Here is a 24,301-nt window from a genome sequence, read left to right as displayed (position 1 = left end):
CTCTTTTCTTTTTGATAAGTCGGGCCAGGGGTTTATCAATTTTATTAATTCTTTCAAAGAACCAGCTCCTAGTTTCGTTGATTTGTTCTATTGTTTTTTTGGTTTCTATTTCATTGATTTCTGCTCTGATCTTTATGATTTCTCTTCTCCTGCTGGGCTTAGGGTTTCTTTCTTGTTCTTTCTCCAGCTCCTTTAGGTGTAGGGTTAGGTTGTGTACCTGAGACCTTTCTTGTTTCTTGAGAAAGGCTTGTACCGCTATATATTTTCCTCTCAGGACTGCCTTTGTTGTGTCCCACAGATTTTGAACCGTTGTATTTTCATTATCATTTGTTTCCATGATTTTTTTCAATTCTTCTTTAATTTCCCGGTTGACCCATTCATTCTTTAGAAGGATACTGTTTAGTCTCCATGTATTTGGGTTCTTTCCAAACTTCCTTTTGTGGTTGAGTTCTAGCTTTAGAGCATTGTGGTCTGAAAATATGCAGGGAATGATCCCAATCTTTTGATACCAGTTGAGTCCTGATTTAGGACCGAGGATGTGATCTATTCTGGAGAATGTTCCATGTGCACTAGAGAAGAATGTGTATTCTGTTGCTTTGGGATGAAATGCTCTGAATATATCTGTGATGTCCATCTGGTCCAGTGTGTCGTTTAAGGCCTTTATTTCCTTGCTGATCTTTTGCTTGGATGACCTGTCTATTTCAGTGAGGGGAGTGTTAAAGTCCCCTACTATTATTGTATTATTGTTGATGTGTTTCTTTGATTTTGTTATTAATTGGTTTATATAGTTGGCTGCTCCCACATTGGGGGCATAGATATTTAAAATTGTTAAATCTTCTTGTTGGACAGACCCTTTGAGTATGATATAGTGTCCTTCCTCATCTCTTATTATAGTCTTTGGCTTAAAATCTAATTGATCTGATATAAGGATTGCCACTCCTGCTTTCTTCTGATGTCCATTAGCATGGTAAATTCTTTTCCACCCCCTCACTTTAAATCTGGAGGTGTCTTCGGGCTTAAAATGTGTTTCTTGGAGGCAACATATAGATGGGTTTTGTTTTTTAATCCATTCTGATACCCTGTGTCTTTTGACAGGGGCATTTAGCCCATTCACATTCAGGGTAAGTATTGAGAGATATGAATTTAGTGCCATTGTATTGCCTGTAAGGTGACTGTTACTGTATATGGTCTCTGTTCCTTTCTGATCTACCACTTGTAGGCTCTCTCTTTGCTTAGAGGACCCCTTTCAATATTTCCTGTAGAGCTGGTTTGGTATTTGCAAATTCTTTCAGTTGTTGTTTGTCCTGGAAGCTTTTAATCTCTCCTTCTATTTTCAATGATAGCCTAGCTGGATATAGTTTTCTTGGCTGCATGTTTTTCTCGTTTAGTGCTCTGAAAATATCATGCCAGCTCTTTCTGGCCTGCCAGGTCTCTGTGGATAAGTCTGCTGCCAATCTAATATTTTTACCATTGTATGTTACAGACTTCTTTTCCCGGGCTGCTTTCAGGATTTTCTCTTTGTCATTGAGACTTGTAAATTTTACTATTAGGTGACGGGGTGTGGGCCTATTCTTATTGATTTTGAGGGGCGTTCTCTGAACCTCCTGAATTTTGATGCTCGTTCCCTTTGCCATATTGGGGAAATTCTCCCCAATAATTCTCTCCAGTATACCTTCTGCTCCCCTCTCATTTTCTTCTTCTTCTGGAATCCCAATTATTCTAATGTTGTTTCGTCTTATGGTGTCACTTATCTCTCGAATTCTCCCCTCGTGGTCCAGTAGCTGTTTGTCCCTCTTTTGCTCAGCTTCTTTATTCTCTGTCATTTGGTCTTCTATATCACTAATTCTTTCTTCTGCCTCATTTATCCTAGCAGTTAGAGCCTCCATTTTTGATTGCACCTCATTAATAGCTTTTTTGATTTCACCTTGGTTAGATTTTAGTTCTTTTATTTCTCCAGAAAGGGCTTTTATATCTCTCGAGAGGGTTTCTCTAATATCTTCCATGCCTTTTTCGAGCCCGGCTAGAACCTTGAGAATTGTCATTCTGAACTCTAGATCTGACATATTACCGATGTCTGTATTGATTAGGTCCCTAGCCTTCGGTACTGCCTCTTGTTCTTTTTTTTGTGTTGAATTTTTATGTCTTGTCATTTTGTCCAGATAAGAGTAAATGAAGGGGCAAGTAAAATACTAAAAGGGTGGCAACAACCCCAGGAAAATATGCTTTAACCAAATTAGAAGAGATCCAAAATCGTGAGTGGGGAGAAAGGGGATAAAAAGAGGTTCAAAAAGGAAGAAAGAAAAAAGAAAAAAAAAAAAGAAAGAAAAGAAAAGAAAAGAATTTTTTTTAAAAGATAAAACACCTAAGAAAAATGTAAAAAATATATATATATATATTAGATAAACTAGTAAAAAATCGTTAAAAAAGAAAAAGGTAACAGTTAAAAAAAAAAAAATTTTACCCGAAGGCGAGAAAAAAAAAAAATGAAAAAGAAAAAATTAAATTAACTGCAAGACTAAAAAAAATCACAGGAAAAAAGCCATGAGTTCCGTGCTTGGCTTTCTCCTCCTCTGGAATTCTGCTGCTCTCCTTGGTATTGAAACCGCACTCCTTGGTAGGTGAACTTGGTCTCGGCTGGATTTCTTGTTGATCTTCTGGGGGAGGGGCCTGTTGTAGTGATTCTCAAGTGTCTTTGCCCCAGGCGGAATTACACCGCCCTTACCCAGGGCCGGGGTGAGTAATCCGCTCGGGTTTGCTTTCAGGAGCTTTTGTTCCCTGAGCGCTTTCCGTAGAGTTCCAGAGGACGGGAATACAAATGGCGGCCTCCTGGTCTCCGGCCCGGAGGAGCCGAGAGCCCAGGGCCCCACTCCTCAGTGCGCCCTCAGAGAACAGCGCCCAGTTACTCCCGTCTGCCTGACCTCCGGCCGCGCTCCGAGCTCACCGAGCCTGCGACCGGTTCAAGGTAACACGGAGCTGCGAGCTTACTGTCGGCTCTGTCTCTGTAGCCGGCTTTCCCGTTCCAATACCCGCAAGCTCTGCGACACTCAGACACCCCCGATCCTTCTGTGACCCTGTGGGACCTGAGGCCACGCTGACCCCGCGTGGGCTTCGCCCCGGTTTAGCCTCTGGAGCGATGTCCCTCAGCGGAACAGACTTTTAAAAGTCCTGATTTTGTGCACGGTTGCTCCGCCGCTTGCCGGGAGCCGGCCCCTCCCCCCGGGGTCTATCTTCCCGTCGCTTTGGATTCACTTCTCCGCCGGTCCTACCTTTCAGAAAGTGGTTGTTTTTCTGTTTCCAGAATTGCTGTTCTTCTTCTCTTCGATCTGCCGATGGATTTTCAGGTGTTTGCAATCTTTAGATAAGCTATCTAGCTGATCTCCGGCTAGCTGAAGCAGTCTCAGCTTGCTACTTCTCCGCCATCTTGACTCCTCCCTCTTTTTTTTTTTTTTAATACTACAGGTATGGTTGCCTACTTTTTTCATCAGAATAAAGTAGCTATCTATGTCCTGTAATAAGAAGCACACAAGTCCCCATGGCTTAAAACAGCAAGACTTATTTCTCACTCAAGCATTGGTAGGAGGGCTTTGCTCATCACCAGTACCTTGGTTCCTGGTTGCCTGTGCAAACCAATCAAATTAAAGTTTCCTGGTTGCCGTGCCAGAGGGAAATGGTTCTGGAGGGTTTTGGGCCAGCAAGTAGAATGGTTTGGCCTTCAAGCGAGTTACATTCACTTACAGCTAATTGGCCAATAGAAGCCTTATGCCCCACTCGACCCCAAAGAGTTTGGGTTGAACTAACTCTCTGGAGGAGACTCTGGAAAACACACAGAGAGCTGGAAATATTTGGTGAATAGCATTAATGACAACTGTATTTTGTGGACCTATATGCCTAAAGATCAGGGGCATTTCATAAAATCTGACTGAAAAATTATTTCTAATCACTGCTTTTAGTGTTTTAAACATGAGTATCATTATCTGAAAACTACCATTTCATGTATTTGGATTAAAACCATTCGTGTGCCTTTTTCTCTAATATGTTCTCATAAAGATGACTTTTGGCACTTTAATTATTACTTAATTGGGGCATCACTGAAATATTTGTAAAGCATCAAATAAATGTCTAAAATCTGCTGTGGTTCTCAGTATCCCAAGAAGAGATAACATTTTTAGTGTACCGACGTATTTTTGACAATAGATGTAATATATATGACACTAAGATAATATATATGGCACTAGCATGATACCAGTACATGACACTGATATGTAATCTGTGTAGACATGAACAATATATACTGTCATATGCAGATGCTCACATCTTGGTCTGAGTGAGGCTCTTTAGCAGTTACTCTGCTTTTGAGATAAGAAGAAACTTGTTTCACTACAATATCAGCCTCAGTTAACAAATCATACTCATCATTGCCATAGAGCTGTTTGCTCATGAAGTTCAGGGGTATGTGGGAGTCAGATGACCTTCTCTTTCAGCCTTTACTAAATATTTGTAAATGCTCTGTACTGGCTCTTCATGGATTCAGGCCAACTGACTACTGCTAGGAAATTACTGCTTATGCATACCAAGCTGAAGGCGTTCCTAAAGCCATGATCCCTAAATATTGATGCACATTGAAATCATCTGGGCTCCTCAAAAAATAGGACCTCTCACCCCACTCCCCCATCCCACCTTATCAGCCCGACTTCATTGTTATGTGTTATGAGCTGGGAAGTGGGATTAAAAAAAAAAAAAAAAAAAGTTCTCCAGGTGATTCTATTATGTAGCAAGGTTTGGGAGCCACTGTCTTAATGGAAGGGTTGCTTGTGTGTTCGAGAAATGGGGTGTGCCATTATTATCTTTATGGTTATGCCATGTGGAGAGCTTTTCTTTTAACTTCTTCTTAAAAATAACTCAGCCTAAATCCAAACAAACAGTGAAAACAGAAAAGTTCTGAAAAAATAAAGCAGTGTTCTTTTCCTTCCCTCAGTTAATAGGTGACCTATCACAGTTAAATCCTAGATCTAACATGAAGCCAGTCAGCTAACCAGTATTTACTTATTGAGCAGTCACAGTATATACATAGCTTTGTTCTAGTCCTTTAGGATACATATTAAAGGTTAGTTACATATGATACTGGATACATTAATAATAAACATAGAGATTTATAATATAAATATACCATGCGATAAAATTAAAGTGTTAACGTTTGCAAGAATTGAGAATTTGAATGTATATCGATAGATTGCAGTGTTTTGATAATTGAGGACTGTGTTTTGGAATAGGTTTCCTTAGATTTAGGTATATTTTGGCATTTAGAGACACCTCTGCAAAGATGTGGAGACGGAGTGTGACAGGAACAAGATCAATTTGATGGGAAAGGATGCATGAAGAAAGAGTATAAAAGCAGGTACTCAAGCATTTGAATTTAATTGTGAAGGAACTGGTTAAGTCCTAGAGGGTGGTGGATAGCAGAGTAGGAGGCTTTAAGGTAAATTTGGAAACTAGTCTTGGTAGGAACCTGTGGGATGACTGAGTGCAAAGGAGCCCCAGAATTCTGCCTAGGTTGGAGGAGCCGGCAGGGCAGGCAACTGATTTGGGATGGGAGATTTGGCAGTGGGGTCAGATAGCATGGAGGCACCCCAGTGATTTAGCAGATGAAGCAGGGGTCACATTTCGCACTTTGTCTTATATAGAGGATCAGAGTTCTGCAAGGCATTTCACCTTCAGATTTTAGTTTGGAAAACAGAGGATATCAAGAAAACTCCATGACAGGCTTGTTGTTATGTATCAAGATTACCAATGGTGCTTCTTGAAAATGTAGATTCCTGGGCTCAGTCAGTTGCATTGAACCGTAATCACTGGTAGCTGGGCCTCTGCTGTAGAGAATGTAAGTTCTAATAAGAACAGTTGAAGGGAAACAGGAATTTTCTCACCTTCTGCTTTTAGGAGGTAGGTAGACGGAGCCATGATGGTTTCCTGAGAGAGTAGAGTTTTTGAGGGCTCTGGGTCGTGGATCCATGCAGTTTTGGGGATTATGAGTGTGAGTCTAGCAGATGTAGGGTAGAACCTCCATCCTAAACTGTGCAGTTGAGAGAAGAAATAAGAAAATGGCTCGACATGGCCAAGTCTCAGGCAGAAGCCAAGGGCATTTCAGATTTCCAGCATGTTGTAGAAGGATCCAAGGGAAATTCTGACGTGTTCATGGTGCCTGCTATTCACTGATCGTGTGCTTCCCTCCAGCCCCTTTACCTGCTGTTCTATATGATGCCTAGTTTCTGGTGCCCTGTAGTAGTTTGTTCCTTTGTGGGAAAACACCTGGTTATTCTCAAGCTGTTTTATACCACCTTTCCTCCATTGTGTCTAGGTTGAAAGCCATGTAGCCACCACGTCTCTGCCATCTGATGATGGAGAATATGATGGGCTCATTTGCCCTGTCCCCACCCCCCACCTCACCCCCAGCCTCTGAATCACCACTGACTCAGGGCTTCCCTGGGGTCTCAGCACATAAGCTGCATTCTGAAGGACAAGGGGGAATTAGCCAGGTGCACAAGTGTGGGGTGTTGGGAAGGATTTTGGTGGGCAGGGTTGAAGTGTAGATGTTTGACAGAGCGTGATGCATCTGGGACCTGGGGGTCACAGGCGAGACCGGAGGAAGAGAGGTGCTTGGATTGCTCTGCAGAAGGTATGCACCTCTGTTGGCTGGTAAGAGTGGTCAGGTTTACACTCTAAAATGATGCAGTAAGGTAGGCATTTTGGAAAGATTCTTAACCCTTTGGACCCTTAGTCTCTAGAAGAATGGTGACTAGGAAGTTCATTCACACTGTCTACCCACACCCACATTTGTGAGGATTAGAGCTAACTTTTGTATATAGTAGATATTCATTAAGTGTGTTTTAATGTTTTCCATTCTCCGTTGAAGAACTTCCCTCATGAAAAGGAAGTTCCTCATTTGGCACTTATATTGTCTCATATTGTTAATTATATTTGATCTATTTATTTTGTTTCTGGAACTTTATGGTTTCCTTGGAGTGAAAAAGAAAATCTTGTTCTTTGCTTGCCTTTTCTCATCTCTGCATATAGTCTGTGTCTTACATACATAGAACTCAGTAAGCAGTTGTGTTTGCTTGAGTCTTCAGAGATTTCACTAATGCCACATCAGAAAATTATGTATTCCAGGAGTTGGTAAAATTATTGGAAGGACTTTTTCTTCTATATGTGGTTAGAATTAGTACTTTTGAATAACATGTAGGATTGGTTTTCATTCCTTTGTCATTCATTTATGTCAGCATCTCTTAGAATTACTGGTAATACTTTAGACATAGAAAGATATGTCACGTTGCATGTTGAAGCATTTTATGATTTCAGAGCTTGGAGAGTAATTACACGACTTTCTTAAGTAAATTACTCCCATTCCTATGAAGGGACCAACTCCCACGACCAGTATGTTGACTTTCTCTGGAACTGCACGCCATCTAGTTTTTCAGGTGCGTGTATTCATTGTAAAATAGACAAAAACAAAGTAAGACTCTTGCTTAAAAACTTCCTCTGGTTGCTGTTTTTTAAATAATCATCATGATTTAAAACTAAATTTGTATGCTACTTTTGTTTATGAAGTTTCTCTTAAAAAAATCTTCCATATGTGAATAATTTGAATATTCACTTTAATTTCTAGAGTATGGCATTAAAATGTCGGTCTAGGCAAGCTGTCAGTTATCCAGTTCAGCACTGTAACAAGCTGTGAATTCATGGGGTAGAAGGAGAAAGCCTCGTCTAAGATGTGTCAGTCTTTGATTTGTCGTATGTAAAAGTGAATTTCTCTTTCTTTGAAAAACAGAGTTTTAGGTTTTTGGAAAATCTTTTTTGAAGTCAGCCTTCCGGAGCACCCCTGGAATTGTCTGGGGTCTCGAGAATGGGCCTGGTAGAAGATGAGGCTGTATAACTTCAGTTATTAGTCTTAGTGGGAGGGAAGATGCCCAGAGTGAACTTGCAACATATTTTACCATGATTGCACACTAATCTTAAATTGCCAAGGGCAAATTATATGCAAAATGAAGAAAATAAAGAACAGCTGTCCCCAGAAAATTTACAGCAAGCAAACTTGAGTTTCTCGCTCACTGTCTCTTTTTTAATCATAATGGGTGTGAGATGGGAGTGGGTGGATAACAGAGGACGGTCTTATGTGGGAGGGAACCAGAGAGTCTTGTGGTGTCTGCAGAAATGCAAATGCAAAACTGAAATACTAAATTCAGGCGAGTCAGGATTATTCATTTTCTTAATTAGTAATCTTATTTAAGAACAAATAAGCTTCCAAAGGTATTAGTTTCCAAATGAGTGGTTGCATAAAGTTAATAGGGAAAAATGGTTAAACGGTCTTGCTCCAGAGTAGGCGTGCTAGGTTCTCTGGGTTTGGTTCAGATCCTGATGAGGTCCATGGCATATTATTGCAAGGCTCTGTCAACACTTTCAGCATGAGCTCAAAGGTCATTCTTGATTCAAATATCTTTCAGCACTCATTAGCTCTGCAACCATGGCGGGTTAGACTCCCTGTGACCTGGTTTTATCATGTGTCACCTGGGATAATGGTGGCATCTCCTTTGCGGGCAGGTGGTGAGAATGAAAAAGGAACTTGGGACGTTGGCTCACATGGAGTACTCTGTAAATCTGAGTCACTTGTTTAGGGATATATCTGCGAATAGAGGCCAATCACAATTAAGTAGTTCCATTATTGATTTAAGACTCTGGGACTTTGGGAGCACCGAGGAACTTAGTTTAGTTTACCTTTTTTTTTTTTTTTTTAAAATAGTAATTTACATAGGGAACTAAATCACTTACTTTAGTAATTTTATGTGCTGCTTGTAACAAGCAGTAACAGTAACTGCTTTGGCTTTCAATCTTCTGTTCCTAGGGTCTTGTGGACCCTTGAGTGAGAAGGTGGCTGGGAGGCAGTGAAGAAAGGAAAGAGCCTCAGGAAGAAGACCATGGCTTTTAGATTACCTCAGGCTCCCCCCTTCCTCACCCGCTCCCCTTAAGAGAGACTGCCCAGAGTTGGCCAAAATTGGTTGAGTCCCTGATGTCGCAGCTGCTCTGAGGTGGAGAGACAGATGGCAGCAGCGAGATACCTTTAGGGCTTTCCTGATGTTCTGCTCTGTGTAGAGAAGGGAGGAAACAGAGTCTTGCAAAACATAATAGCCAACTTCTGCCTTGAGTTTGAGTCTCTTTTCTGATACACGTAAGTAAAATTTTTTGATGCCTTAAGCTTAAGCTGCATGAGTGAGTTTGAAAATAAAATGCATTTATTTTTTATTTAGCTGTTCCATCCATTCCAGCTTATTTGATACTTATGTATTCCTGGGCATGCATGTGTTAGATGGGATTCTTTTGGGGTGTTTCCTACAGGAAAAATATTGGAAGAGAAAAATGGTGGTGATATGCTTCCTTTTCTTAAAGATTATCTTCAATCTAGTTTCAAGGCAGTGAAGGCCCTGATTTTATGCTTTCATGTGAACAAGCTATTTTGCAGTTTCATGGTTGCTAGTAGAAAGCTCAAGACTTCTGGATCAGAGATGAAGGATAGTTTACCACTCTCAGTAGCCAGAGTAGTAAATTTTGTGTTGGTCCCTGATTCCCAAGGGCACTGTGGAGAGGGGCATATTATAAGAGCAAAAAGCCTCTGAACTTGGGAAACTTGAGTCTTTTATTATGGCCAACAAGCATGCTTGCCCTTTGTTCTAGATGGAGACACTATCTATATTTTCCAACGTTGCAGGCAAACCTGTTCTTTGTTCCAGAGGGAGATGGTGGAACAGATGGTGTTCACCTGCCTTGGAGTATTGCTGGCAGAGGGGGTGGATGGGTATAATGTGACAAAGATGCTTCGGTGAATAGTCGAGGCCAGAGTGTGGCAGATCCCAAGGGCTGTGCTGCATGCTTGCCTGGTCTCTATAGGCAGTGGTGAGATGTTGACAGATTTGAGCGGGAGTGTGTTCACATCTTTCAATGGGAGGAAGTAGATTTAATGGGAGCCAGCTGGGATGGAGGGGATGGCAGGCAGGATGCCTGGTTGGATTTTAGAAATAATCACAAAAGAGCTGATGGAGGTTTAACTGAGGGCGTCAGCCGTGGAAAGAAGGATGGATAGGACGAGAGACTTGGCAGAAAAACAAAATCTGATGACATGTTGGCTGTAGAAGGTAGGGCAAAGGGAAGGTAAACTGTAAGCTTTCCAGCCAAGGTAGGTGGAAGACACGTTTAGCCAAGACAGAGAATGCAGGAGGAGCAGTAGGTTTGAGAGGAATAAAGGGATTGGGATTGGTTTCTGGTATGAATTCAAGGTGCCTGTGGCATTTCTATCAGAAATAAAAGGAAGGCGACAGAAGAGATGGTGGGCATGATTTTCAGAGAGGTGAAGCTTTGAGTGTCATAAAGTCATGCCAGGTGGATCGTGAGGGAAGAAGATAAGGGGGCAAAAGGCAGAATCTTTGGGGGATCTTTGCATTTAGAGAGTATGAGGAAAAAAAGAATACTTAAGGAACACAGCATAGTCACGGGTCAGAGAAGGAACCCAAGACGATGTGATATAAAGGAATCTAGAAGAGGGGCAGTTCTGAAGAAGAGAAAGTCATACCATACCTATGTCAATCAACTGCTCTAGCAAGTTCAGGCAGGAAGAAGACCAAGAAAAGAACCACTGGGTGAAGAGTTGGGAGGCAAGAAGCTAGAGAGTAGCCAGGCTGGACAGGTTGTACTTCTTACAAGAACCCTATGAGATAATATTTCTCCATTTTACATGAGCACCTGAAGCCAAGAGGTGTGATTTGACTTGTGTTTAAGCTCAGCTAGAAAGCATTAGGCGGCAACTCAAACCCAAGGCTGAGTTTTTAGTGCCGATGCTCTCAACATCCATGAACATGAGGAGATGGAGACTCTGTAGGCTGATTTTCTAAGGATGCTGGAGATAAACGAAAGAATACAGACATATTTTTATTTTTTAAATATTTTATTTATTTGACAGAGAGATGGTGAGAGAGTACAAGCAGGGGGAGCAGAAGAGGGAGAGGGAGAAGCAGGCTCCCCACTAGGGAGAGATCCCAATGCGGGGCTCAATCCCAGGACCCTGAGATCATGACCTGAGTGGAAGGCAGACGCTGAACTGACTCAGCCATCCAGATGCCCCTAGACAAATTTTTAAAGAATAGAGGAAGTTTGAAACCGTAGACAGCAGAAGAGGGAGGCAGGGAGGTTTAAGTGTCAGTCTCCGAAGTGCTCATCCAGATTTGAGGTGAAGCCATTCTAAAGTGATGCCTTCTTGTTTCCTTACCAGCTCCATAATGGACTTCTGAAGGGGCACCATCAGCCTAAGAAAGATTTATCCCCTTTGCCGAGAATCCTTGCAGCACCTTGGAAAGTCTCTTAGTGGAAGACATAATATCAATGTGGAATCCGCATCTGACACTATTTAAAGCCCTAATAACAAATGGCATTTTGTTTTCCAAGTATTTCATGTACCATATCTCACCCAATGCCTACAAAACTCAGTAGGTGGTTGAGGAGATGGAGCTTGTTTATTAGGCTCAAGTGCAAATGAGGATCTGAGGCTTGGAATACGTTCAGGGTCAACCTGTCATAGTTTGCACAACTAGAAAGTAGCAGAGCTGGGATCTGGATCTTCATCTCCTGCCTCGAAGACCGAATTCTCCTGTGGCAGTAGAGTAAGGTGGGAGGAAGGGAGGCCAGTTCTGCCTCACAGGCCCAGGGTCTGTGAGACACTCCTTTCCCTAGGACTTACACTGTGAGGAGACATGGAAGGACACATTGAATGAGCTGTAGCTAGATCTGTCAGATCTGGGACAGCAAAACGTCAGACCTCTGGGGAGAGTTCGGGACCCCAAGTATTACTAATGAAAGAGGAAACTTCCTATCAGTTTGTGGTTTCTTCCCAGCCCTGCTGGAGGTGCCCTGCCCACTGTTTTGGGTGTTTGTGCAAGGAATAGCAGCAAGTCTAGGGGTTGTCTGAAGCAAAAATGCTTCTCCTCACGTGGGCTAGGAGCTAGAAATGAGCCTGGCCATACAATCCTAGGAATGTATATTCTGTTCTGGCCCTCATATCAATGTAGCAGCTCATAAACCAAATACCCTTCGTACTTGAGGCTTGGATTTGAAAGGATGAGTCTTCGCGTCAAGCCTGTATGTGTCTGAAGAGTCCTGAAGTGATCATTGCTTCCAAAAATATTGGCCTGGACTTGGAATTAGATATTGGCCTTGCACTTTGCCCATACTCATGGCTTCTGCTGGGATGAGATGCAGTAATGGAGGCGGATGTTGTCGCCCGCCTCAGTGGGCACCGTGGCCCTTGCGCACTGAGCTCTCGGGTTTCTGAGCTCGGTCCAGGGTTAATTTAGGCATGGGAATACCATGTGAATGAAATCACGATACCTTTCCTCAAAGTCCTTGCTGGTGGAGAGGCTATCCAATGCAGTGCAGAAGTGGATTTATCTGAAAACAGTGTGGGGAGGCCCCTGAGAGTGAAACCCCGACTTCACAGGAGTCGTGTCCCCCACAGGGGGGTTTGTGCAAGGGTGTTTGTGCAAGGAATGTTTCTCTGTCTGCAGCCCACATCATCGTCCTATCAGGGAGAAATTCCAAATGTGATCGGGGAACAGGAATTTCATATTTCCATGAGCCCATGCATACTGAATAAACTTTGACCCTCTTCTCAACCTGTGCTTTATGGTATAAAAGTAGGCTATGGACAACACACCTCAGGCAGGGCAACATGTATTGTGGCTTGTACCTAGCTGTTCTGATACTGATTTTGAATTTTATGCTCAACTAACGCTTGTGATGAGTGGTTGGTATGTGAGGCTCATGCACACGCTTTATACATGTTGTCTCCTTTCATTTCCATGACAACCCCATGCCACCATTAACCTCATTTTTCAGATAAAGAATCTGAGACACAGAATGAGCAACTTACCAGGTTGTACAATGGAGGTAGTGGTACAGTTGGAAGTTTCCAGGACGTCAGCAACCTTAACTCATAATAATTTTCATCTTACAAATTTAAGCTCAACACACTTGTGTTTCCTGATTATGCTTTTTTTTTTTTTTTGAATGAGGGAACCGAGATCTAGAAAGCTTAAAATGTTCTTATCAGCTGTAGTCAGTCTTCTCTTTCAGGGCTTAAAATCTGTTTCTTACCCTTTTTGTAGTATTTAATTCTTTGGACGTGTTAAAAACCATGCATCATTCTTCCAAAGTTTAAGAGTTCTAGAATTCTAGAAATCCATTCTTTTAGATTGATGATGTTGAATGGTATGTCCCTTTGGTGGACTAGAGCAGATGATTCTTGGTTCTGCCTGCTTATACTTAAAAATAATTTAATAAAATGTGTATTTTTGAGAGAACCTTGAAGTATTATGAATTGTCCTGTATCTTGGAAGGGCATCTTTGTGTACGAAGCTGTTTATTTTTATGTAACCCAGTTATGTGGATAGCCTGGAAAGTACTTACTAGATTTGTGCAGCCATGTAAATAGAGTGTGTATTGGGGATTAGTTATAAATAGATGTAAGGGACACATTATCAATTTTTTGTAACTCACTGATGACCTGAAGCACTATTCATGAGCCTCCTCCTTGCTAATTTTGGGGTCACCTTTATAGCGTATCATTCTTAGCCTTGTTGCTGGGTCATTTCCTCACGAGTTTTTCCTAATCACTTCACCTGCCGTGCTTTTTTCCTTTTATTTTCAAGAGTCTCTCAAGGTTAGTTAATATTTATTATATATAATTATAAAACATACTTCCAACTATGATTAATATTTATATATGCATACAATTATATGTTTGTTCATTACGTAACCCAAAGGGGAATTCATCTTTGTGGCACTGGGGGACATGTAGACCTACATTTATATTTATGCATGCGTGTGTGCGTGCATGTGTGTATGCTTTATTAATGATGGCATGTGGCAGGCTTTTGATGTAAATTCCGTGAATGTGAGTCTGGATATTAATGACCTTTTATTAAGGTCATTGACCCTGTTGTCAGCTAGCACAAATGCAAATAAATGACTCAGTCCTTCCACAAATATTGATCAATTCCCTCATTCCATGCCAAGCACTCCGCTCGTTACTATATGAGAACTGAATGAATGTTAGTTGATAGACCCATAACATATGGTCATTTATTTCTGTAGAATCATACACTTAGAAAATTCTTTTTAATAATTTTGTGCCTATTATCATCAAAAGTATTTAGAGTTCCACTTTGAGTCTTACTCTTTTTATACTGTTACATCTTTTTCTACTAACAAATAACCTTTTCTGTCCCTTTTTATTTTTTGTCCTTATCACTTTATAGATCAACCATCAACTTTTCATTTATTTTTATTTTAAAAAAATTATTTATTTATTTGACAGAGAGATCACCAGTAGGCAGAGAGAGAGGGGAGGGAAGCAGGCTCTCTGCTGAGCAGAGAGGCCAATGTGGGGCTCAATCCCAGTACCCTGAGACCATGACCTGAGCTGAAGGCAGAGGCTCTAACCCACTGAGCCACCCAGGTGCCCCAATCATCAATTTTTTAGTCATTTATCCAGTTTATCCATGAATTTATCCAGTTCATTTTTTAAATGTATGCCATGTGCTGAGGATCCTGCAAGTTATTAAGAATCTTGAGTTACCAGGTGTGGAATCTGCTCCTGAAGCCAGAAAGGGAAAAGAAAGACAAGGCTTTATGGCTGTGTTGGTCCCAAGTTGCTCTCTCTTTAATTTTAGTTCTCTTCTAAATTTTACCTGGTCTTCACTTTATTCTACCTTGGTGCTTAAAATACAGTAAGTACACAATGTTTTATGAAATTAATAAGAATTTAAATGTTATATAATTTCTAGTCTGTTATCTTCTCACTTATTTCCCGTTTCTCCTTCCTTTCATTCTGGTCTTTGTTGACCTATCCTCTGTGTGTGCATGCGTATTTTAATCATCTGTCTTCTGTCTTCTGCTTCCTTCACTCTAAATGCCACTTCCTGTTTTCTTCTTACTCAATACATTTATTTGCCAGTTGCAGCCACTCCAGCCTTTGCCCCCACCTCTGTTGTTTAACTGAACTTATCCACCTTCTTTGGGTTTCTTTTCCTTCTGCATCTAATTCTTCTATTGTCCCAGAGCATCTTACTTTTTTGCTTCTCCATCCCACCTACCACGGCCTCTGTGTGCCCCCTGGTGTTGGGGAGTTCTGTCAGGTGTTTTATAGAATAGACTAGACTCTAGTTCTGGCAGCATCATCTGGGCTCTGAGAGGAAAGCTGTTGGGCAGAGATGATGATGAAATCTGACTCATTTCCACTTATTAACTTTCTCCTCAAGAAAGATGTGGCTGGTGCTCAGTGACAGGACTGTGTGAGATTGGAGGAGACAGGTGTGGGAAGGAAGACACATTCGATTTCACCTTGTCCATTTTTGCCCAGGGACAGCTGTCAGCAGGTGCTCATCATGGTAACGGAGAGCACTTACCCTTTCTTTAGTTCTGATCAAAAACAATCTTATTTATTAAAAGAAAAAAACTTAGGGTCTATAACATTTTGATCAGGTGACAAATTTTTGTCCAAAGTTAGAAAGTCTTGTAGTAATGACATCAGAGAATGTTGATATCCTGAAAAGATTGTAATAACTTAGATATTTTAAGTGTTTAGTTCCTAATTGCAGTGTCTGTTTTAGATGAAGTCCAATCTATCTCAGTAGTTCCAAGTTAATTTCAAGTCAAATCACCTTGGCCATGTCTCTTCTTTACTCAACCATTCTCTGCAAGGCACCATGAAAGCTATTAAAAACAAAAACCAAGATTGACCTAGTATCTTTCCATGTCTCTATGTATTTGGAAAGTGAAGGTTGAACACATGTATGAAAATCATGAGGCTGGATGTGTTTTAGGAAGGTATTGTAGACAGTATATAACATCTCCAGTTGGGTTGTGTGTGGAAATTACCTTTAACATACTTAATTAGGACTATTTACACTGAGTGGGGGAAAATACAGACATAAATAATCTGATATCAGGTCAAGCCTTCAGATTTTTATTTTAGGAATTACAAATAAGAGATTGTGGGCTTGTTTTAAAATGTAATCAGGTGTTAAGAAGAATTCATTATGAGTCCCATTCAGAGAAAGGGAATGTCACTGTTGGCTGATGGTAGGAAAGGCAGGACTTTATCTGGTTTTGAAGGTCTGGATGGGACTTCATTTTGCTCACTGTTGAATCTTGGGCAGCTAGAACAGCACCTGGTACGTATTTGATGAATAAATACTTGACAGATGAGTAATTTGTGAAGAGAAAGGGAAGAGCATTTCTGTTAGATGAGCCCTCTACCTCAGGAAGGAATGAATTTAGTTTCTCCGGGTGATAATCTGGGGTCTGCTCTGAAGAAGGTGAATAGTTCATGATAAATGTAGGTAGGTGAGGTAGGGCCCATGTTGGTATTTATGTGTTTATGCCTTGCCTACTTGTTCTGGAATCGAGACTTGATCTGATGGCTTACTCTTTTTTTTTTTCTTTTTTCTTTTTTTTGATGGCTTACTCCTAAACAGGGATGGAAGAGAACTTAGATAATCAAAGTTGTTTGAAAAACAAAAAAATTGATGATGTTCAGAATGAATTATGGTCATGTGTGCTTCCCTGCAAGGATGCCTTAATAAATGTGTGTGTATAAAATTCAAGACTGTGTTGAAGGAGCAGAGATTAGTCTGAAGTTTGAAGAAATTGTGCACACTGACCTATTGAATTTGGAAAGTGACAAAGAGGAAGCAGAGAAAATTTCAAAATTCTAATACTTGGCGATTTGACATAGTGACTCCTTTGGCTGAAAGGGGAAATGTGGAAGAGAAGCCAGAGAGACTGTGTGATAAACTCACTCATGGCACTTGGCATATTGATTGGTTTATATTCTTCAAATGTATTTATTTGTTGTCTTTTATAAGATGTGTGTGTTCATAGATAAAAAGTATGTTCCAATTTTCTTAGTTCAGAGCTTTTCAGGACATTGTAACAAAAACCAAAATCCTACATGATTTGAGTGTGTGTGTGTGTGTGTTTTACAGGCTGTTTCTAAGCTGCTTTGATATAAGGTTTATTTAAATTTCACCTTAAAAAAGTAGAAACTGTGTTGAGTTGCATCAATTCCCCCTTGCACCTTTCATTATGCATTAGCAATTAACTCAGCTTCTCTCAGGTTGATGAATTTGAACTTGATCAATTATCTGATAGTAATTACCAGCACAGAGTGATGATTATTGCTGAAGTAACATTCTTATTTCATTTCTCTATGTATCTAAGGCCCTTCTCAAAGACACACGTTTGTTTGCAGAATATGACTTACTCTTTTGGCTTCTGGCACTGAGGTCAAATTATTTTAGGTTTCTTAAATAGAGGAGTATTGAGGAAACAAATCCTCTGGTATTTTAAACTCTCTGGACATGGCCTTCTGGCCTCTAGGAGAAGGAATGAAGCCCAGTCTTTTCTCTTGTAGTGGGCTCAAACTCTGAGCTTTGTGTTTTTGGACAATTTCCTTTCCTTTTTATCAACTCCTGGCAGGGTTGACCTGAATTTTTCTCTCTCTCTTGGAGTCTGTGAGCCTCCCCATCAGGAAGATGCCTCTCTGCTGCTTTGATTCTTTAGCTTTCAAAGCACCTTTGGAACAGATATGTGTAGACTGAAAGGCTAGCCTTTGCTCTTCTGGTTTTTTGAGCTCTTCGGAGATAATTGAGAGAGAAGGTGTATATGTTTGCTTGGACTGCTGTAGTGAAGTACTACAGACTGGATGACTTAAACAATAGACATTTATTTTCTCAGAATTCTTGGGGCTAGAAATCAGAGGTCCATGTGTCAGCAGGGTTGGTTTCTTCTGAGGGCCCTTCTTCTTGGTTTGTGAATGCTTTATCTTCTTCCTGTGTCTTCACATCGTCTTCTCCTCTGTGTATGTCCCAACTTCTTATAGGAACATTGGTCCTATTGGTTTAGGATCTACCCTAATGACCTAATTTTAACTTAATTACCTCTTTTAAAGACTTTATTTCCAAACAGTGAAATTCTGAGGTAGTGAGGGTTATAGAATTTGGGGGGATGCAAAATTTTGCCTATAATAGACAAGTAGGACATTTGAGAAGCTTGAAAGATGATTAAGGAGAAATATATGAAAGGCAAAATAGAGAAAAGGAAAATAAAGACTTGTTTTCTTGCAAGGAATAATAAAAGCGTGTATGTGTGCCGTGTGTTAGAACTGACAGTATGTGTGTTAATATCGTCACAATATCCTCCCACCGTAACACAAGGTGCAAGATGCTATCCTTGATCTCAGATACCTTATCAAGACTCAGAGCTAAGTTTCCCGTCTTGCCCGAGGTCTCAGAGCTCAGGAGTGACTGAGCCTTCACTGGAATCCTTCCATACCAGAATCTGTCTGGTATTCTATTCATCGCCCGTGCAGGGAGGCAAAAAGAAAGTAAGCTTGCTTGGGCAAATTCCATGGCCTTTTGGGTGGTGTTTTGTTTTGGAAACTTGGAGGATAAGAGGCATCATTTTCCTTTCAGCCAGTTGTGTTCTTGTTAGTGTTAACATTGGTGGTGCAGACCGCAAACACAGGGAGCAAGCTGTAATTCTTTTGAGAAATAAAGATAAGTCTTGTTTATTGGAAAGTCATTTTATTATGCAAGGTTTCAAGCATAAAAACAGTAGAGAGTGGTACAGTCAACTCTTGTATTCCTAGTACGCAGGCTCAACAGTTATAAAGGTTTTACTAAAATGGCTTCATCTGTCCCTTCTTTGCTCTTAAAGGAAATCTCAGATAGGTTCCTTTCACGCTTTTTGGTATGTACCTTAAAAAAAGAGGGACATTTTCTGAGCTAATCTTCATGTCACTCAGACTTTCCTGATTGCCTCAAAAATGCCCTTTTACAAGTTGGTTTATTCAAATCAGAATCCAAATGTGCCATGTATTCAATATACTAAATTATGTCGGACAGTACATTTTCTTGCCTTTACTTCTTGTCTGTTGTGCAAAGAGATACTTTGTATCCCTTGGCTCTGCAGAGAATGCTGTGACTTGATTTATTCCAATGTATACTTTGTAGTAATGTTCCTTCGAAGTTTCAGAGCTCCTCTCTGGACAGAGCATATAACAGCTCTTAAAAACAAAAACAGAAACAGTTCTGCCTTAGTTTTGAATGCATTTCCATGGTCTTAAAGAATCATGCAGATAATGATTTCTTTCTGTATACTAATTAACACCGTGCTATTCTTAAAAGGCTAAAACTTCTCAAGAAAAACGTCCAGAATAAGTAAACATAATAAACATGAAAGTTACAATGCATCTTTACAGAATGCATTGGTACACATGAGTACAACTTAAGGAACTTCTTTCATTAACATTGACTCATTACATTTTGTCCACATGGAACATTGTTTTTATGAGATTATTTTCCAACCATAACTCATGAATACCAAGCTGCTAAAACAAGTTGGTAAACACTTGCTTTTGTCAACCGTTATTTTTATAGTCAACAGGAATGCTGCTAATGTGAGTTAGCAAAGATTCTGAATGCAATTGTTTGTTGCCAGCTTTTAAACTATGACAGTCTTATATTTTGCTAACAACTTTGTCTCTCCCAATAGGTATAAATGACCAAGGATTGTACAGAGTTGTGGGGGTGAGTTCAAAGGTCCAGAGACTTCTCAGTATGTTGATGGGTATGCCTCTTTTCTAATCATTTTCCATGCATTATTTATTTATGTTCATTGACTTCACCACTTAATTTTTCATAGTAATGTACAGCATACTTGTGAATCCATTCTGTTCTTGTCCTGCCTGGATGAGCTTTCTCCTGAGCAGAGATAGCTGATGCAGAGAAGTAGATAAGTGTTCGCCTCAGCACAGATTATCTACTCCCTCTTTACTGATTAAGAAATGGTATGGGGAGGGGGGTGTGGAAAAAGAACGCAGGCTCATGGCTGAAGGTCTTCTTGCGCTTGCTTCTCAGAGGAGAGTAGCAGGCAAGCCTCTGCGATTTGCAGGGCTTCCAAATTGCCTGTCCAGAGTCTTGACAGTACATTTGGTTGGACAAGACCACTGGGACTCACTCATTTTTATGTTGCTTCCAAAACTGTCACTTGACAGCAAGGATCTGATTCTCCGGGATTCATTGGTATTCACAGTGGCTTGTTTGTAGTTTGCACCAGGCTCTTCTCCAGAACCATGCCTGCTCCATCTGTGCTGATAACACAGTGTTCTTTGGCATCGCAGGATAGAGGAAGCCAGAAAGTGAATTCATTTCATTACCCCAGACATTACGTGAATGACAAAGCGCTTTTACATTACACGCTGCTGTCATTTCAGTGCCACCTATAAGGGGCCCCACTTCTCTCCCCACCCCAAAGCAGGCTGCCTCTTGAGGAGTGATGATAAGTCATCAGGCTTGAGGGCCTGCATGTCAAACCAATCTGTCATTTTGACCTTGCTAAATATTAATTAACTTGATATCTCACTTTAATTAATCAATATTAACAATGCCCTTAGGTATGCTGTCAATGCATCTAAACCTGTCTGCATCTTAAAGCATTGTAGGGAAGACTCAGTTTTCGGAAGCATAAACCAAGATGAATCAAATCAACTGACATGTTGCAGATAGGATTGCTTGTTTGGCTGTATTTGAATTAAAGATTTAATAAGCAATAACCTTTTTTTAGCTATTAACCGCAGGAAAAATTGCCCATCATCAATTGGAGAGCTGTCTTAGAATACATTCGCTTTCATGGGCTGTTTTCATTTTCTGCCTCTCTGGTTTAACTTGGGTGTGTAATTTTGGCAGTCAGATTTTCCTTTTTACCATTAGTGAGCTCCAAATTAAATAGACTCAGGTTGCCAGTGGTTCAGTAGCAGCTGGAAGAATTTAATGGGACTCCAGCATCTGCTTTTAGTTAATTTTAAAATTAGAAACACTTCTCTCATTTCCAAGATGGTGTAATAATGATTAGAATTGGAAGACTGTTGGTATCAGAAGGGGATATTTTGGCTGAAAGGCACACTTTGGCAGTAAATTGGTCACAAGGATCCTAGCATTATTTTTATTATCTTGTTCATGTTCAAGGGAAGTTCAAACAAGGGTGTCTCTGTGGTCACGCTGAAGTGTTAAGCTGTCTCAAAAGTTGTTCTTAATCTCATAAAATCCCACTTGATCTGCATCCCTGAACTAAGGTGGTAGTTTCCTCTGCTCATGGGAAATGTCTCAAGATAATCCTGAACTGGCAAGGTGTTTTAAAATACCTAAACCCTCAAAAATTCATAACCTGGAAAATGGTTTTCACTTTCCATGAGACTCAAGAGCAGAGAAGTCGGGGATACAAGCGTGATACAACCCGATTTCAGCTACTCATAAAGAAAATGCTGTGTTTTCCCAAGAAGTAATTCTTTAGGAAGTTGAAGAATTGATGAGAGGGAAAGATAATGACTTATTATCTCCTTATGGGGGGCAGGGGGGTGGGGGTGGGCGGGTCGGTCGTACAGAGTAGAAATTTTTTTGACTTAATCCATAGATAATTCCTAGTATGAATTTAAAACTGCCAGTCACAAACCTTGCATTTTTATTAGGATTAATACCACTTTCTTGTTGCTTTGTTACCAACTCAAACTTTAAGCTCTTAACAGAATAGACTTATTAACTGTATCCCAATTTAAAATTCCTTTAAGAGATCTCTTTCCATCAAAAGAAAAAAAATCTCTCTTGATTCACTAAGTGTTCAAAACATGTAATTTATACCTCTTCCACAAAAAGGGATTTTAGAGTTTCTGCATATCTGCATATACCCTGTCCCCTGGACATTCTTTGTTTCTATCTTTGCTCACCTTCCTATGGTGTTCCAGGGCTCTGTATCTTAAAGAGAAAAAAAAAAAAAATTGGATGAGTTCACCAGAGTTTTAGCTTTGCTCTTTTAAATGCATTCATAATTCCTCCCCTCTAGAGGAGTTAGTTCTAATGATTTTACTGCCCATTGTGGTACGAGACAGTTATTACTATTTATTTTTTAGGTTACCATTTCTCTAGGTAGTGCTTATCTCAAATTTGAATTTTTCAAAGTACAATTTCTCTGTAATGCTTTTGTTCTTTGAAGAGACAAGAAATTAATTTTTTAGTATCTGAGGAAAAATTCAAAGACGTTTACTATTTTTTTGACAACTTCCATTTACTTGGTTTCTTTAGTTCTGGAGAGCTAATTATTTACTTGGATGTTTTTCTGTTATTGCCAGTTTCTATGTAACATATTTGTATATTGTTTGAAATGTTTTAAGTATATAAGTACGCTTGTGTAAATGTGATAATTTCTAAAGAAAGGATGCATGCTTAGTATCTTGCATGCTTTCTTCACCTGTCTTGTTTTTTGGTGTGTTTTCACTCCTTGTATTTAAGATTAAAATAAGAAGTGTTTCTTTCCATTCTTTTCCTCTCCCATCTTCTCTCCACACCCCCTTTTCCTCCACCCCATTTTTCTCTCTTCTTCTCCGCCAACCAGAAATCCTAATGACAGTGGACCATACAGAGTCCTCTAAATAGGCCTGTCATCTCCACTCCTCCCGGTCAGGTCATGGTGATGGGTGTTGTTTGTCTTCTCAGTCGTCTTCCATTCTGGGAGCAGAAGGTAGAGGTCTGCTACATTTCCTGGACCAACCTCCTTAAGTTTAAAAAAACCCAAAAAACAAAAAACAACCCAAGTGAACAATTGTCTTCATTCCCTTTCCAGGTGTTTTTCTTTCCTTCCCCTTTTGCCCTAACAGAGGGCATGCACAGACATGGTTTTGTAAAAGTTGTTTGTTTAAATAGAAACTTGGAGCACTTGGGGAAGGAAGGGAGAAATATCAGATGAGGTGTCTTTGGGTGAGTCATGGATTTTTAGTAAATGGGGTGAGAATATAACAGATTAATTACAATAGCTATTGGTAGGTATGAACTGAGATGGGTTAGAACTGTCAGTATTCTTCCCACCTCCCCACTGAACAATGAAAACATCAGAGCAGGGTGGGGAAATGGTGAGAAAAATGTGGTGGTAGCTTACGTGTGCTGGTGAATTTGGTGGTTATTTCTAAATTTAACTTGCAAAACAGGCTGGATGATTTTATCTTTAGACACAGAAGCATAGAAAACAAGAAATAAAACTAATTTAGAAGTTTTACTGTATAAAATATTACCTTGTTTATTTGTAGGACAACTTTTTTATATAGATTGGAGGAAAAAAGTAATGTAGGTGAAAAAAATTCTGATTTTGATTATAAAGAATGTCCTCAAAATTCATTCAATCAGCGTGCTCCATCAAGTACTTTAAAGTGGGGCCCAAGTCAATATTCAGAAGGGTGTCAGCACTTTGTATTTAGGTGGGGCCAAAAATTTCCAGTTTCAAAAAAAAGAACACTGGTTACATAATTATGAAACATTAGCCCAAATAAAAAGTCAACTATTTGTATCTGTGCTTGTTAGAGTTTTAACTAATCCCTAAGGGTGTTGTCCCTTGGTCAGAAAGGTAGCAAAATTCCTTCCTTGTTTAAAGTAGAACATATATTCTGATATGAACACTCAGGTGCATTTGTAAGTTTGAATCCCAAATAAGTTATTAGCAAATGTACCTGGTCCCAGTGCCTCCACTGATTGTAAAGAACTGCTAGGGATGATTGAGTTATTTGAAAACAGTGAAAATTTAATAGAGGATTAGTACCATGGGCACTGTGTTGTCATTAGCTTCTGATATGACAGCTACTTCTTATCCTGTGAATTCAAAGGATGGCTTGTTTTTCCATAGAAAGAATATTATCCTCAAAATATAGACTGATTATTTGATAGAAAGATGAAAATAAAAGATTTCCTTTAGAAGCCTCCTGATTTTAAAATGCTGATTTTCCAGTAGCAAGTTGATTGAAAATGTTATCTGACTTGTATGTTAAAATGAGATTTAAATAATTGATTTAATGAGAGAGAGAATATTCAGTTACTGAAGTAATTGGTTGGCAAAGCCTTTAGAACAGAATTATTTAGTCCTAGTTATAAAGGATTGCACCTTTAATCAGGGTGCTTAATTTGATTTCTTGAATGTATCTGCGGCTTGTCTGACAAGCTCAGTAACAAATGAGTTCTGAATTGTAGGAACTGATCAAAATGTAATCAGTGTCAATTGCCATTGTTGTAGTTTATTGCACGTTGCTGTCAGTCGCTGTAATCAAGAACTGTTGAAGTGCTTTAAAAAGTCTCCAGACTTTGGAGTAATTGACTTCCTATGTACGATGCTA

General features: G+C 39.9%; 1 protein-coding gene across 2 annotated transcripts in view; it reads left to right on the top strand.

Moving 5' to 3' along the window:
• The window catches only part of ARHGAP10 (Rho GTPase activating protein 10), a 318,466-nt gene that overhangs the window by 169,452 nt on the left and 124,713 nt on the right, over window positions 1-24,301 (top strand). For both annotated transcript variants that reach the window (XM_059175791.1, XM_059175783.1), the window contains exon 14: window positions 19,648-19,722. In XM_059175791.1, the coding sequence (XP_059031774.1) occupies window positions 19,648-19,722 (75 nt within the window). The remainder of the gene's footprint in view (window positions 1-19,647; window positions 19,723-24,301) is intronic.

The sequence above is a fragment of the Mustela lutreola genome, chromosome 1 (assembly GCF_030435805.1).
Source record: "Mustela lutreola isolate mMusLut2 chromosome 1, mMusLut2.pri, whole genome shotgun sequence".
Taxonomy (NCBI): Eukaryota; Metazoa; Chordata; class Mammalia; order Carnivora; family Mustelidae; genus Mustela; species Mustela lutreola.
Note: the sequence above shows the minus strand (reverse complement) of the source record. Positions and strands in the feature narration are given on the sequence as shown.